The sequence below is a fragment of the Cervus canadensis genome, chromosome 13 (assembly GCF_019320065.1).
Source record: "Cervus canadensis isolate Bull #8, Minnesota chromosome 13, ASM1932006v1, whole genome shotgun sequence".
Taxonomy (NCBI): domain Eukaryota; kingdom Metazoa; phylum Chordata; class Mammalia; order Artiodactyla; family Cervidae; genus Cervus; species Cervus canadensis.
This window is the reverse complement of record NC_057398.1, coordinates 24935503-24952287: the sequence shown is the minus strand read 5'-3', so window position 1 is coordinate 24952287 and position 16785 is coordinate 24935503. Positions and strand designations below refer to the sequence as shown.

General features: G+C 41.1%; 1 protein-coding gene across 4 annotated transcripts in view; it reads right to left on the bottom strand.

Annotated features, from left to right (window-relative positions):
• AADACL3 (arylacetamide deacetylase like 3) overlaps window positions 1-16785 on the bottom strand; it is a 126895-nt gene that overhangs the window by 39466 nt on the left and 70644 nt on the right. For 3 of the 4 annotated variants that reach the window (XM_043484776.1, XM_043484775.1, XM_043484774.1), the window contains one exon: window positions 8693-8929. In XM_043484776.1, the coding sequence (XP_043340711.1) occupies window positions 8693-8837 (145 nt within the window). In that variant the 5' untranslated portion in view covers window positions 8838-8929. The remainder of the gene's footprint in view (window positions 1-8692; window positions 8930-16785) is intronic. The other variant, XM_043484777.1, reaches the window with a different exon arrangement.

The following is a 16785-nucleotide window of genomic DNA, read 5'->3' as shown; positions in this document are numbered from 1 at the left end:
ATAAGCCCCACCCAGTGAGTGTCCCATTGTTGAATACCCATTCAGTAAATACTGTATTAAAGAAGAGTTAAATGAGTCTTTTTAGACACCAATTGCCCTGCCACATTCTCTCAGATCATTTGTTGATTTTAGCCACAAACATAGTGAACAGTTCCTAGGAGACTCAGACTGGCCTAATTCTGACCCTCTCCCACCTCAATACCAGCCCTGCAAGTCTTTCTGCCTCCATTTTGACTCAGCCTCACCTCCGTACAACCTCAAATTCAAAGAAAGAAGGAACCATTTATCTCTACCTCCCTCAAAAGTTGGACCATAAAGAAGGCTGAGTGTTGAAGAATTTGATGCTTTCAAATTGTGGTGCTAGAGAAGACTCTTGAGAGCCCCTTAGGCTGCAAGAGATCAAAACCAGTGATCAAATCAACCCTGAATATTCATTAGAAGGACTGATGCCAAAGATGAAGTTCCTACACTTTGGCCACCTGATGCAGAGAGTCAACTCATTGGAAAATACCTTGATGATGGGAAAGACTGAAGGCAAGAGGACAAGGAGGCGACAGAGGATAAGATGGTTGGACAACATCACTGACTCAATGGACATGAGTTTGAGCAAATTCTGGGAGATAGTGAAGGACAGGGAAGCCTGGTGTGCTGCAGCCCATGGGGCTGCAAAGAGTCAGACTTAGCAACTAAACGACAATCCTCAAATGTTGCTAACTCATGATTCCAGAGTGAGCAAACATTAACCATAGAAAAGATTAATGAATTGAACTTCTGTTCCTAAAAAGACATCATTAAAGAAGTTAAAATGTTAACCATGGGCTAGGTGAATGTATTTGCAATATATGCATCAAGCAAATACTTGATTCATATCCAAAATATATAAAGAATTGCTGGAAATCAATCGTAAATAAAAGACCAACAACTCATTGTTTTTCAGATATGGGCAAAAGCTTAAACAACCAACTGACAATACAAGAGGTCCAAAGGCCAAAGTATACATGAAAGTGTTCATCACTATGAAAATACAAATTAAAACTGCAATGGATAACATGATACCTATTCAAAATGGCTACAATTTATAAGGCTGAAAATAATAAGTATAGGTAAGTATGTAGAGCAACTATAAATCTCATATACTCTGGTAGATGTATAAGTTGGTACAATCACTTTGGAAAACTATTTGATAATACCCACTAAAGATATTAGAAAAGCAATGAGAGATAAGAAAGCCTTCCTCAGTGATAATGCAAAGAAATAGAGGAAAATAATAGAATGGGAAAGAGGTGGCAAGAACACACAGAAGAACTGTACAAAAAAGATCTTCATGACCCAGATAATCACGATGGTGTGATCACTCACCTAGAGCCAGACATCCTGGAATGTGAAGCCAAGTGGGCCTTAGGAAACATCACTACGAACAAAGCTAGAGGAGGTGATGAAATTCCAGTTGACTATTTCAAATCCTAAAAGATGATGCTGTGAAAATGCTGTACTCAATATGCCAGCAAATTTGGAAAACTCAGCGGTGGCCACAGGACTGGAAAAGGTCAGTTTTCATTCCAATCCCAAAGAAAGGCAATGCCAAAGAATGCTCAAACTACCACACAATTGCACTCATCTCACACGCTAGTAAAGTAATGCTCAAAATTCTCCAAGCCAGGCTTCAGCAATATGTGAACCGTGAACTTCCAGATGTTCAAGCTGGTTTTAGAAAAGGCAGAGGAACCAGAGATCAAATTGCCAACATCCACTGGATCATCGAAAAAGCAAGAGAGTTCCAGAAAAACATCTATTTCTGCTTTATTGACTATGCCAAAGCCTTTGACAATGTGGATCACAATAAACTGTGGAAAATTCTGAAAGAGATGGGAATACCAGACCACCTGACCTGCCTCTTGAGAAACCTGTATGCAGGTCAGGAAGCTACTGTTAGAACTGGACATGGAACAACAGACTGGTTCCAAATAGGAAAAGGAGTACATCAAGGCTGTATATTGTCACCCTGCTTATTTAACTTATATGCAGAGTACTGAGAGAGAACAGGCAGGAAGGCCAGAGGTCTCCAAATGGAGGAAAGAGGCTGTAAGTGCCAGACATTTTTATCTCTCTTAAGCGGCAGGAAGAAACAAACCAGCGATCTGTTTTTCCTTCTCTATACAAATTTAAAAGGAGGTTTCTCTTAACATTCTGTGTTGCCATGACACCTGGTCTCACCTAAAGCTAACTACTCTCAAACCTTGAGTTAACCAATACATTCCTTTTTCGTATGGAAATGTTGTCTTAAGCTATGTTAATGAACCCCAGGCTCTATCTTCAAGTTGGTTCCGCCAAACGGCCTAACTTACTTACTCAGGTATTGTTCCCCTAATCTATGTAAACGGAACTATTTGTTGGTATTCTGCCCTTCTACAAGATTCAAGTCAATCGTTTTATGGCCTGGGATGAATTATCTGGTGCCATTCTAAATTTTATGACATTCCTTTCATTTCATTAACAGACTGTGAGTGACTATATAACATACAGCTAAAGACTAGGAGGGGGGTACTCTTTTGCCCCCTTCTGATGCCTATGTCAGAAGCTTTCCCTATCTCCTTTATACTTTAATAAAACTTTATTACACAAAAGCTCTGAGCGATCCAGCCTCGTCTCTGGCCCCGGATTGAATTCGTCTCCTCCGGAGGCCAAGAATCCTGCGTCTTATCGTTCAGCAACAACCTTTCAATACATCATGAGAAATATGGGCTGGAAGAAGCACAAGCTGGAATCAAGATTGCTGGGAGAAATATCAATAACCTCAGATATGCAGATGACACCACCCTTATGACAAAAAGTGAAGAAGAACTAAAAAGCCTCTCGATGAAAGTGAAAGAGGAGAGTGAAAAAGTTGGCTTAAAGCTCAACATTCAGAAAATTAAGATCATGGCATCCAGTCCCCTCACTTTATGGCAAATAGATGGGGAAACAGTGGAAACAGTGGCTGACTTTATTTTGGGCTCCAAAATCACTGCAGATGGTGATTGCAGCCATGAAATTAAAAGACACTTACTCCTCGGAAGGAAAATTATGACCATCCTAGACAGCATATTAGAAAGCAGAGACATTACTTTGCCGACAAAGATCCATCTAGTCAAGGCTATGGTTTTTTCAGTAGTCATGTATGGATGTGAGAGTTGGACTATAAAGAAAGCTGAGCACTGAAGAATTGATGCTTTTGAACTGTAGTGTTGGAGAAGATTCTTGAGAGTGCCTTGGACTGCAAGGAGATCCAACCAGTCCATCCTAAAGGAGATCAGTCCTGGGTGTTCATTGGAAGGACTGATGTTGAAGCTGAAACTCCAATACTTTGGCCACCTGATGCAAAGAGCTGACTCTTTTTAAATGACCCTGATGCTGGAAAAGATTGAGGGCGGGAGGAGAAGGGGATGACAGAGGATGAGATGGTTGGATGGCATCACCAACTCAATGGACATGAGTTTGGGTAGACTCTGAGAGCTGGTGATGGACAGGGAGGCCTGGTGTGCTGCGGTTCATGGGGTTGCAAAGAGTCGGACATGACTGAGTGACTGAACTGAACTAAAGATATGCATTTTTTCCATGACCTAGAAATTCTACTCTTGATACATACTCAAAGAAATGAATGCTTATCTCCACTAAGATATATACAGTAAAGTACAGAGCAATATCATTTAATAGACCCAAACCAGAAACAACCCAAATGTCAACCAGTGGATAAATGGATAAATTGGATAAATACACTGAGGTATGATTCATCTAATGGAATACCACACAGGTGTGAAAAAGAATGAATACTCTGTAAAAAAAAAAAAAAAAACAAGAAGGATGAATTTCACAGATGTAATCTTGAATAAAGAAGCCAGACACCAGAGATCATATACTCTATGATTCCATGTAAATAGAGTTCACAAAAGGTAAAACTCTATCTGTGGTAATGTAAGTCAGAATAGTGATTATCTGGATGGCATACTGACAGAGTGCCTGTAAGGAAGCATCCTGGGCTGCTGGAAACATTCTACAACTCCATCTTGGTGATGGTTCCATGGATGTATAAATGTATACAGTTCATTGAGCTGTACACTGAAGACTGACACGCTCACAGCATGTAACCTATAGTTCAGTTATTAAAGAAGTACCAGGCTTAGATCACATACCCACCCCTGGATCAATCGCTGTGGCCACGGAGCACAATGACAGTCTTGGACCTGGGTCGTATGGTTCAGCCCTCTGGCTGGGGATGGACTCCACCCAGACAAAGAATGGACAGACGAGAAAATCTGGACCTGTTTCTGGAAGATAAGGAAATGGATGTTCTGAAGGAGATGGGCAACTAATTCCCAATGGTGAGGATGAAGGTGGCCCTCACCATGAGCAAGTAGACTGGGAAAACCCAGTCTTCAAAGAAAGAGAGAGAGAGAGAGAGAAATAGTACAGGGAGACACACCCAGAGTAACCTGGCTCCTGACTTTCTAATTCCTGGTTCTCGGCCCTACGAGTGAAGCTGCTCTCCCTATTTTGGGGGTCTGTAAGGTTCTCCTATGTCTGTGGGGAACTTCTCATTCTTTTTGGCCATCTGGCACTCTGAACCTTCTTTTATTGTTTGGGGAAGTTCCCTACATTATGAATCTTGGTGGGAGGCAGAGCCACCCCACCCTGTCAATGATGAAAATGCCAAATGCTCACATTCCCAGCCTTCCTTGTTGCTAGAATGCAGTTGGGTGATACAAGCCAAAGGAGAGCACTGCTCCTGAACTGCAGGGCCCAGAGGCACATCCATTCCGGAAGACGGGCCACCAGTGCTCATGCAGTCCAGCCCAGTGCCTGGGGTGTTGGAGGAGTGAGTGGCAGTGGCCCGTGCCGAGCAGTATAAGCCTGTGGTCCTCACACCACTCTACCTTTGCCTGGTGAGGCCTCACACCTAGGTCTCCAGCCTTCCTGAAAATCTTATGCTTGATTCAGCATCCTTTCAATAGCTCTTTTGTGGCCTTGATCAACCAGAATTACTGTATGCTGCTTAAAACCAGGAGCCCTAATTGATAACAGTTAGTTCCAAAAAATTCCCCTTTTACTTTATACTAGTTTTGGAAGATTCTATTACTTACAATGTGGAGAAAACAAGCCTGAATCCGCAGAAGTGATTCTACCGTATGAATTATGGCCACCAGGAAGATGTTTGGTGGCAAACAGGCCCTTTACCAGCCCACAAATCACATGACAAAAGGGAAGGGATGGAGCTAATAGATGCAGATGACTGTTAGGGCTTCCTCTTGCATTATGTTCAGTTCCCATAATAGACCCAACAGATGGTATTGTATCCTTGTACTAGGATTGCCATAATATACCGGATATGGGATGGCTGAGATGACAGAAATTTAAGGTGCTGGACAATTCAGCTTCTAGTGAAGTCTCTCTTCCTGGCTTGTAGGGAAGGCCAGCCACCTTCCCTCTGTGTCCTCATAAGGTTTTTTCTCTGTTGCATGCATGGATAGAGAGACAGAGACACAAAGATAAAGAAGCAGAGAACAGAGGTCTATGGTATCTCTTCTTCTTGTAAGAACCTCAGTCCTGTTGGATTATGATAGGTTAACCCTATGACCTCATTTAACCTTATTACCTCCTTAGAGGCCCTATTTCCAAACAAAGTCACACATTGGTACTGAGGGTTCCAATATATGAATTTTGGGAGACACAATTCAGTCTATTACAGGTATTGTCCAACACTGAAGAAGAGAAACATGAGGTTAAAATCCTTGTCCAGGGTCTGAATGAAGCCTTTGCATCTCCCAGCCTCCCTTGTGATGGTGGTGGTTTAGTCGCTAGGTTGTGATTCTTAATATCCCATGGACCATAGCCTGCCAGGCTCCTCTGTCCATGGGATTCTCCAGGCATGAATACTGAAATGGATTGCCATTTCCTTCTCCAGGAGATCTTCCCAACTCAGGAATCGAACCCTGGTCTCCTGCGTTGCAGGCAAGATTCTTCACCGACTGAGCTACAATGAAGCTCACTTACGGCTTATCAAATCCTAGAAACACAAGCTTGCAAAGCACCAGATGAAGAGTATGTGGTTGGCACAGAGCAGTAAGAAACGAACAAACATGGGATAACCTCAGTGTGCCTGTCCAATCTTCAGCGCTGAAGTCAGTGACTGGAATTGCCCAAACTCACCCACTGGCGCCTCTCCAAACTCCAGCTGTGTCCATGGCTGGCATACTGTTTTTCCCTGAATCTCATCATTCTGGGTCCAATGTTCAGGGCCCTACTCTCACACTACTTTGTGAATGCTGACAAAAACTCTCTCTTTGACAGAACAGCCAGGTTCCTTCAGAGCCACTGTACCAAGCCTCCTTCAGCCTGCTGAGTCCAGTTTTAGCAAAGAATCCACTAAGTCAGTCAATCAAGATTTTTTTTCTTTTTTAATTGTGCTTGATAACTTATTGAAAAGAATGTAAATGCTTTTTCCAGGTAGAATGAAGGAGCTGGGCAGAGTGCATGTTTTTGTTTGTTCTCTTCTCAGTAGACTTTTTCCAAATGTGCACATCTGCAGGCCTGCTGAAATTTTGAAAGAAGAGTGACTTGTGTAAAACTGGTGCATAGGAGAGAATAGATGTCACTGTCGCGATTTGGCTGCGAGGTACACGTACCCACAGCAGTCTGATGGGGGCAGGTAGAGAACATCCCAGGCTGTAGGAGTGGCCCCTTTGGGGGTTGGTGTGCTGCTCAAATCCACATCCAGCAGGTGAAGCCAACTCAGGCATCTTTTGGGTTCATCCTTATCTCCAAAAGCAGTGGGAGGTCGCTGTGTAAGTGGGCGGTAGTGGGTAAGTGGCAGCTGGGTAAGTGGGCGGTAGTGGGTAAGTGGCAGCATAGTTCTCTGGGCAGACAGAGGGCCAGGCCATCGGGTGGGTGGCAGCAGCAGGGCTGAGGGTGGTCTGACCAGTTTGTGACAGGGGCCCGGCCTGCAGCTTGAGCTCAGGACACAGATTTGCAGGAGAGGGGTTCTGAGGCAGTAGTGTGCTGCAGAGCAAGGCGCCAGCCCCTGGTGGCAGGTAACTGAACTGCTATTTGTGGAACAAACAAAAGCATTGTAAAGGGATGGGAGGGAACCTGAGGGCGGGAAGAGGAGACTTCCAGAGGGACCGTGGCGGGAGGGGGCAGCGTGCAAGAACCTGCCCCGCCAGGGCCTGGAGGTCTCCAGGCCTAGCAACCAACAACCTTCATTGTCATCAAAATACTGTGTCATTTCATCCAGGGCATTACGACTACTATTTTTAAAACACACGTATTCCTGGTGGAAGGTGAGTATCCTCAGCATGCAGTTTCTGAAACCTCTTAATCGTCATAACACTGAGACTGCAAACAGACAAGAGCAAACACTGAGGCTGTGTTATTATCTCTATTTTACAGACAGAGCAAGATAGTTTCTTGGGTCAGCATTTGCCAAATTGTGATCCATGAGATGCTAATGATAGTGCTGAGCAATGAGGGGCAGAGGATTAAAAAAACATTTCTGTAGCCAAACATTTGAAAAATAATGCTAGAGAGTCTCATGTTCATGAGCACGGACTTAGGGGTCACAGAGACCTAGATTTGAGGCCAGGTTCTGCCGACTATTAGCCAGGGAGCTTAAGCAAATAGTAGACTTGACTGCCTCATCTGTAAACTGGAAATAATAAAACACCAACTACATAAGGTTGCTGTGAAGCAAAGCTGGTGCAAATAAAATCCTCAATAAAGGTGAGCTGTTACTAGCTTTGCAGCAGGTTAAATACTGTTAACACCTTAAACCTGGTCTTATAATTCTAACAAGGAGATGGATTTTGTTTAAGAAAACACCTTGATAAACCACTTGGAGGAATGGGCAGAGATGAGACTGAAATTATAAGACAGCAATAGCTAAGACCAAAACCTGGAAAATGAGGTTGGAAAAAACCATGGTCCCATAGTGGGTGGGTCCCCAGTAAGGGGTCAACTGATTTCTCACTCAGGCTGGCATCATGGCATAGAGCTTAGGGCCCCACAGGGACAAGACCTCCCCCCTCCCCACCCAGCTAGAGTCTTCACCTCCCTCTTTTGGGCACTACTCCACCCCTTTACACACACACACTCACACATACACAACCCCTACTTAGGAAGAAAGCCACATGCTCTAATTGAGTAGAGATTCTACTAACCTATTTTACTGTCTTCCTCTTCACTCCCTGAACTTTCTCTAAAGAAGCCTGTTTCTGTAATGTTTTTTTGCAGTGAAGGGTAATACCTTAGTAACTAGATATAAAAGCAAAACACTTCTTTAAAAAATATTAAAGACTCTGCTCAGTTAGTACAAGCTCCAGAAAGTGTTTCCTGACCACCCCCAAGTTAGATACCCCTCTCCTGAGCTTCCAGAACACCCCTCTATACCAATTCTACCAGCTGAAATTATCCAAGTGTTTGTCTCATTTGCCTTAACCAGGTATCAAACTTCAGGCACACAGGGGCCCTGACTTCCTCCTCAAGGTATTCCCAGCAGCTCATCCCACAGCTGACAGGCAATGGTTTGGCACTACGTATCTGGACATCTCGCAAGAAGGGCCCTTGACAAGAGATAGGTAGGGTCTGAAACGCTATCCACCTCCTCCCTGCAGTATGGATGCTCAGACAGTGCACCTTCCAAGGCCCAGAGCAGCGGTCTTACTTATTACATCCTGGAAATACCCTGGTTGCGGACATTTGGAGTGACGTCCAGTATGCAAATACTCAGGGCCTGGTCCTGGTGAGCAGCAGTGACGATGCCTTGTGTGAAAGTTCCACAGGCAGCAGAGGGATCTTTCATTAGTCATTTCAATGCACACAGCTGTTAGGAGTCTGGCGAAGTTTTATTTGGCTGGGGGGAGTGCATTTTCCACTTGTGGGCATCTTGAAAACTTTCACACTAAAAAAGAAAAAAAAAAAAAAAGAGTTGAGAAAGTCGTCATAGTCCAAAATGGGAAGCCAGAAATTGAGGGTAGAGAGGCTAGGGCAGCAAATATAACAGAAAGAGGCCTGAACATAAACCAAAGACCCAAGTTCCCAGGCAGCCCTGCCACTTCCAGGTGTTCCATGGGCAAGTCAGCCCCTGCTCTCAGGATCCTCCCATGTGAAGAGAGATACCAATGCCTCCCTAGGAGGTGGGGAAGATGAGTGGGTGTGAAAGCCTGAGCCGACTGCCAGGCAGTGTTCAAAGACAGGCATTATTTCCAGCTACAGAGGCAGAAGACAGAGAGTTCATAGAAAAGAGAGGAGGATGAATGCTGGGGAAGAGACACGGACTGACCCAGCACATCTTGCTGCATGCACGCGGGCTAAGTCGCTTCAGTCGTGTCTGACTCTCTGCGACCCTATGGACCACTAGCCCACCAGGCTCCTCTGTCCATGGGATTCTCTAGGCAAGAATATTGGAGTGGGTTGCCATGCCCGCTTACAGGGGATCTTCCCGACCCAGGGATCGAACCCATGTCCCTTATGTCTCCTGCATTGGCAGGTGGGTTCTTTACCACCAGCGCCACCTGGGAAGTCCGCAACTGTCTTCAGTGCCTGCAAAAGATCCATGGGGAAAGGAAGAGAGGACAAGAGAAAACAGCTCCAGGCCAGAGTCGGGTCAGGTGGGCCAGGAGCGGACTCCCCTCATGTCTCTGCTATAACGGACTGAAGGATTTTTTAAGATTTTTTTTTTTTAAATAATGTTACCCTGGCCTCAATCCTCCTCTGATGTTAACCTCAGTTTGCTCATGTTTAAACTTAAACCTCAGTTTAAGAGATGAAAAGCTGGATCCAAACACAACTCAGTTGGCCTGTCCTTTGGCAGCATCCCTATGCTTCCTTTCCCACTGGTTCTTCCCTCCTGACACACCCGTGACATGTATTTACTGAATGAGCTGCATGCAACAGAAGGCAAGTAAAAAGCCCTTGTGTTTTCCCTTGGTCCTTTCAGCCCCACCACCTGGATATGTGTTTTCCCTGCCGTTTGGATGAAAGCTGAACAATACCATGGATTTTCTAACCACTCTTAGGCATGAAACAAAGAGATCCTTTGTCTTGCCTTTAAAAGACCAGCCCAAAGTAACAATAGCACCCTACTCAATGCAAAGCTTTCCCCTCCAGTTTGTCTCTTCAGTCTTGGAAACCCACTGTACAGAGGAGGAGGGCATGGACGTCACTATCTCCCCTGTTTTGCCTTTTCACCTCCCCTAGTGAGCCGCTAATTCTCAACCTGAAGTGTTGGGAGAGAGGGACCTGGGGGTAAAGACACAGTTGTTCACGGCTCTTAGCGTCACCAAGTTCAAACACTTGACTTTCTTCTAGGGCTGCTCTTAGACATGTTGCAGTAAGATGATATGGCCATCAGGTGGCAGTAAAGGTCTTTTTCCTTGTCAGAAGAGCCTTTTATCAGGGTTAATATGACTACATAATTTCCCTAAGATGCTAAATTTCCTTCAGAAAGTTAAATATGCCTTCCCTCTGTTTAAAAATGAAGCAAACAAAAAAAAATACATGACACTACAAACATACATATATATTTTTAATGATGCTAATAAACATTCAAAAGTTCAGTCAGACTCCTGAAACTTTTTTTAGGCCCACTGTAAATGTCCTTGTAAAATCTAGTTTTAGCAAGAATGCTAATAAATCAGTTTAACCAGAAACCCCACCCTCAACATCTGATCACCATCAATATCTGATCAGGTTCCTCATCCTCCAGCATTCTGAGGTAATGTCTGATCACCCTGGCTGTCTTTAGCAAGATTCCTGTTGGTTGATTTAAACATATCCCTCTTTAACCCTGGTGTTCCTCTTAGTAATTTTCCATACACTGACCTCCATCTGCTTCTTGTCTGTAGATACCACTTGCCCATATTGCAGTGGTCCCTGTACCTATTACAACTGAATAAAGTTGTATTCTGTATAAAACTTAGTATGCTGAATATTTAAAGTCCTGAATAAAGTCTGTCTTAGTAGGGAACAAACTTTCAAAGAGAAATCCCCAAAATAATTAAATAAAGATATAATTTATCAATTCTCCCCCTCTCCCAGTTAATACCATGTGATTCTAAATCTTGTTCCCAGATTTCACTTATAATTTACCTTCCCCTAAATTACATTCAGGAACTTTCACCAAGGGCTCCCTGTAAGGCATACTGCCATTTAAAGGACTTCGTGGGTGCTGGGGTCCCTTGCTCAGTTGTGGCTCTGCTGAGGGGGAAATATTTAAGTACCTCATGCTGAAAGCAGTGTGCTCAGAACATGAAATAAAACTAAAGATATAAGATGCACTGAGACTTTGCTGCTGTGGGCTGGAGGGTTCAGAGAAGGTTTTCATGTAGGAGCTGGACTGACAGCAGGATCTTGAAAGAGTTCCAGTACAAGATGGGACACAGAATGCACCTGAACGCACCTCCTCTCATGGACACATCAAACCTGTAGAGACACATGAGGCAACTCCCTCTGAAAGAAAACCAGAAATCAGCAGAGAGACTACTACATATTGGGTGAATAACAAAATACCCACATATAAAAGGAGTTCAACATATCGTCAACTACTGCAAGTCACGGAGACCAAAGAAAACAGCTTGGACAACATCACAAAGGTTTGAGAAACAACCCACAGCTCGGACCAAGCTGAATATGATAAGTTCATCCCCTACACAAGACCTGGGGAAGGGCAGTTGTTTAGCTGATGCACAGACATCAATACATCAAGGAAAATGAAGAAAACAAGATTATGTACCACATAAAAGAACAAGTCAAAACTTCAGAAACAGATCTTAATGAAATGGAGATAAGTGATTTACTGGATAGAAAGTTCAAAACGAGGGCCACTGAGGCCAAGAGAACAGTGCATAAACCAAATGAGATTTCAACAAAGAGAATATATTTGAAGGTACCAACAAATCACAGAGCTGAAAAATACAGTAATTGAACTGAAGTATTCAATAGAGGGATTCAACATCAGACCACATCAGGCAGAAGAAAGGATCACCAAACTCAAAAATAAGGCAGTGGCATTCATCCAAACAAGGGAGGAAAATAAGAATGAAAAAGAGTAAAGATAGCTTAATGGGACTTAGGAGATACCATGAAGAAGATCAACTATTCATCACAGAGGTCCCAGAAGTAAAGGGAAAGGGGAAGAAAACATATTTAAAGAAATAATGGCTGAAACTTTCCTAACCTGGGAAAGAAATAAGATCTCCAAATCCAGAAAGCCCAGACAATTCCAAAAAAGGTCCAAAGAGACCCACACTAAGACATGTTATAATTTTCAAAAGTTAAAAATAAGAAGAAAATCTTAAAACAGCAAGAGAAAAATAACTTGTTAAGTATATGGGAACTCCCATTAGACTATAAGTGTATTTTTCAGTAGAACCTTTGCAGGCCAGAAGGGAGTGCCACAATATAGTCCAAGTGATGAAAGAAAGAGTTGCTGACCAAGAATATACTACCCAGCAAAGCTGTCTTTCAGAAATGAGTGAGAGATAGTTTCCAGACAAGCAAAATCTAAGTTTTCATCACCACTGGACCAGTCTTACAAGAAATGTTAAAAGGACTTCCTCAGGCTGAAGCAAGAGGATGGTAATTAGTAATAGGAAAACATGAAAGTATAACTCTAAAGTTAAATATATAGTGAAATTCAAAATACTCTAATGTTGTAAAGGTAATGGATAAATCAATTATAAATCTAGTATAAAGGTTAAAAGACACAAGTAGTAAAAACAACTATAACTATAATAATTTGTTAATGGATACACAAGGTTAAAAAAGTAAATTGTTACACTGAAAACAAAGAAAAATGTGTGAGGGAGAGGCTTTAGTACATGTTCAAAAATAAACTGTTACTAGCCTAAAATAAACTGTTATAGATATGTTTTAGGTAAGCTTCATGGTGCTACAAATTGAAATTCCATAGTACATACACAAAATAGGAATCTAGGCATAGTACTATAGGAAATCATCAAATCATCAAAGGAGGAGACCATCAAAGGAGGAGAGCAAGAGAAGAAGAAAGGAAAAAAGGACTTACAAAGTAAGCAGAAAACCACTACAAACTGGCAATTTAAGTCCATAACTATCACTAATCACTTTAAATATAAATAAATAAAGTCTCCAATCAGAATACATAGAGTAGCTATGTGGAAGGAGGGAAAGAGAGCATTTTGCCAAAAGTTTTACTTTCACTTTAGGTCCAAAGGATTCACTAACAAAAGAAACCACTCACACACACACAGACACACACACACACACACACACACACACACACACACACATGCACGACAAACAATTTCAATATTTAGTAGAGGACATTTGACTTAATTTCAATATACAGTCATTAAAAGATGAGAAAAGGGAGAAGCAAAAGCACATACATCACCAAATTGGGGCAACCTACATCTAGTCTTGAAGAGTGCTGGAAATACAATTGTTAACAGCAATCTGGAGTCCCAGATGGTTTGCCCACCCCACAGGTGAGACTTCAAACTGCAGTTTAGGGGACTCTGCTTATAATCCCAGGCTGTAAATTGTTATTATCATCAGTTTTTTTCCATAAATGCAGCTCTAGTTTTTCTTAACTTTTACAAAGCTGTTTGTTTCACCTTGTAAATCATAGGATTTTCTTACACCCCAGAGGGTTGGCCAGACCCTCAGGGGCTCAAAAATGCCAAGGCCCACTCCCCCCTTTCTTATCTAAAGTCTGCCTGACTTGCTGTGCTTGCAGGCAGGCATAGAATCCAGGCAGTGTCCAAGCAGTTCAGAAGCAGGTCAGAGGTCTGCCTGCCTGCTTTTGAAGCCTGAACAAGACTTCCTCCATTTTAATTTCCATAACAGAGAAAGAGAGAGAGACTCCACTATATACTGCCTAAAGAGATCCACTTTAGCTTTAAACATACATAAACACAATGAGAGCGAATGGGTGGGAAAAGATATTCTATGCAAATGGACACCAAAGCAAAGCAAGACTAGCATATTATAGCCAACAAAACATACTTTAAGACAAAGCCTAGTAAGAGGCAAAGAAGGTTATTATATAATGATAAAGGGATCAATCCAACAAGAGGATATAGCATTTGTAAATACTTATGCACCCAACATAGGAGCAACTAAATATTTAAAGTAAATATTAACAGAACTAAAGGGAGAAACAGATCTCAGAGAATCCAATACACACTTTCAACAATGAGTAGATTATGCAGACTGAAATCAATATGAAATCACGGGACTTAAAACCACATTAGACAAGGTAGACTTAACAGGCAATTATAGAAAATTCCATTCAACAGCACCAGATTACAAATTCCTTTCAACTGCACATTGATCATTCTCTAGGAAAGATCATATGTTAGTCCAAAAAATAAGTCTTAATAAATTTAAGAAGACTGAAATCAAATCAGGTATCTTTTCTAACTACAATGAAATTAAAAATCAATTACAAGAGGAAAACTGGGAAACTCACAAACATGTGGACATTACACAATATGCTATTGTTTAATAATAATGCCTACATTAAGAAACAAGAAATATCTCAAAAAAAAACTAAATGTACACTTCAAGAAACTGGAAAAAGAACAAATTGAGTCCAAAATTAGTAGAAAGAATAAACTATAAAAGATAAGAGTGGAAATAAATGAAAGAGACTAAAAAAGACAGTAGAAAAGATCAATTAAACTCAAAGGTAGGTTTTGAGAAGAAAAACAAAATTGACACAGTTTTAGTTAGACTCAACAAGAAAAAGAGAGGGCTTGAATAAATAAAACTATAAATGGAAGAGAAGACATTACAACTGATATTACATAGTACAAATGAGCATAAGTGACTACTATGAACAGCTATTTGCACACAAATTAGACAAATTAGAGAAAATGGATAAATTCCTAAATATATACAACCTACCAAAACTTAATTAAGAAGAAATAGAAAATCTGAACAGATCAATTACTATTAAGGAGGTAAGGAGCTTGAATCAGTAATCAAAAACCTCCTACTAAAAAAAATTCCAGGAAAAGATGGCTTCATGGTGAATTCTAACAAACATTTAAATAAAAATTAATGCCAATCCTTCCCAAATTCTTTCCAAAAAAGGAAGAAGAGGAAACACTTGCAAACTCATTTTACCAGGCCAGTATTACCTTGATCCCAAATCCAGACAAGGATACCACAAGAAAGGAAAATTATAGGCTAATATCCCCAACTAACATAGATGCAAAAATTGTCAACAAAACATTAGTAAATATAATTCAACAGTACACTAAAAGGATCAAACACCATGACCAAGTGGGATTTATTCCAGAGATGCAATGAAGGTTCAACATTCACAATCAATCAATGTGATACCACCATTAACAAGATGAAGGATAAAAATCATAAGATCATCTCAAACGGTGCAGAAAAAGCATCTGAAAAATTCCACATCCTTTCATGATTAATAAAAACACCTCTCAACAAATGAGTACATACAACATAAAGGCCATATATCACAAGCCATAACTAACATACTCAATGGGGAAAGCTGAAAGCTTTTTCTCTAAGATCAGGAAAAAGACAAGAATGCCTACTCTTGCCACTTTTTTTAATCCAGCACTGGAAGTTCTAGCCAGAGCAATCAGGCAAGAAACAGGATATCCAAATTAGAAAGAAAGAAGTAAAACTGTCACTATTTGCAGATGACATGATATTATATAGAGCAAATCCTAAATACTCCAACAAAAAAATTATGAGAATAATAAATTCAGTGAAGTTTTAGGATGCAACTAAAAATATAGATTAAGTTAATACAGAAAATCAATTGTACTTCTATACACTATTAATAAACTAAAAGGAAGAGCAATTAAGAAAATAATCCCATTAAAACTGCATCAAAAATAATAAAATAACCAAGAAAGTGAAAGATCTCTCATGAAAACTATAAGATACTGATGAAAGAAACTAAAGACACAATTATATGAAAGGTATTCTATGCTTATGGATTGGAGGAAGTAATCAAAATTTCCATGCTTACCAAAGTGATCTACAGATTCAATCCAACCTCTTTCAAAATTGCAATGATATTTTTCATAGAATTAGAAAAAGTAATCCGAAGATGTGTAAAACCTCAAACAGTGAAAGCAATGTTGAGAATGAAAAACAAAGCTGAGGCATCAGGCTTCCTGATTTCAAGCTATATCACAAAGCTATAGTAATCAAAACAGTATGGGACTGGCATAAAAACAGACATATGGATCAATGGGACAATAGAGACCCCAGCTACTTTACCTCCTTTAGAAAAACAACACCACCTCATTTTTCTCATGCTGACATTTATGTTTCTGTAATCCTTTCTGTCTCTGGGAAACTGAAATTTAAATACAATAGCCAAACCCAACTTGTGCATCTGGCTTAAGTTACCTGAAACATAATACAGCAATTTAGACCTAAACCTAAACATAAAAACTCTAGTGTCATTGCACTATAGGGATACCACATGTTCAACACTTCTTTTCATTTCTGCTTTTCTAGTCATATCTTTAAGTGCCTAATGCTAACAGATTTACTAAGCTTGTGTGTTACTGCACAATTTGTTGTGCTATGGTGAGACTATAACAGAACAGAACACCAAATGTTAAGGTTAACTTCTAGTGGAAAAGAATCTGTCTGCAATGCAGGAGACCCTGGTTTGATTCCTGGGTCAGGAAGAGCCTCTGCAGAAGGGATAGGCTATCCACTCCAGTACTCTTGGTCTTCCCTTGTGGCTCAGCAGGTAAAGAATCCACCTGCAATGCA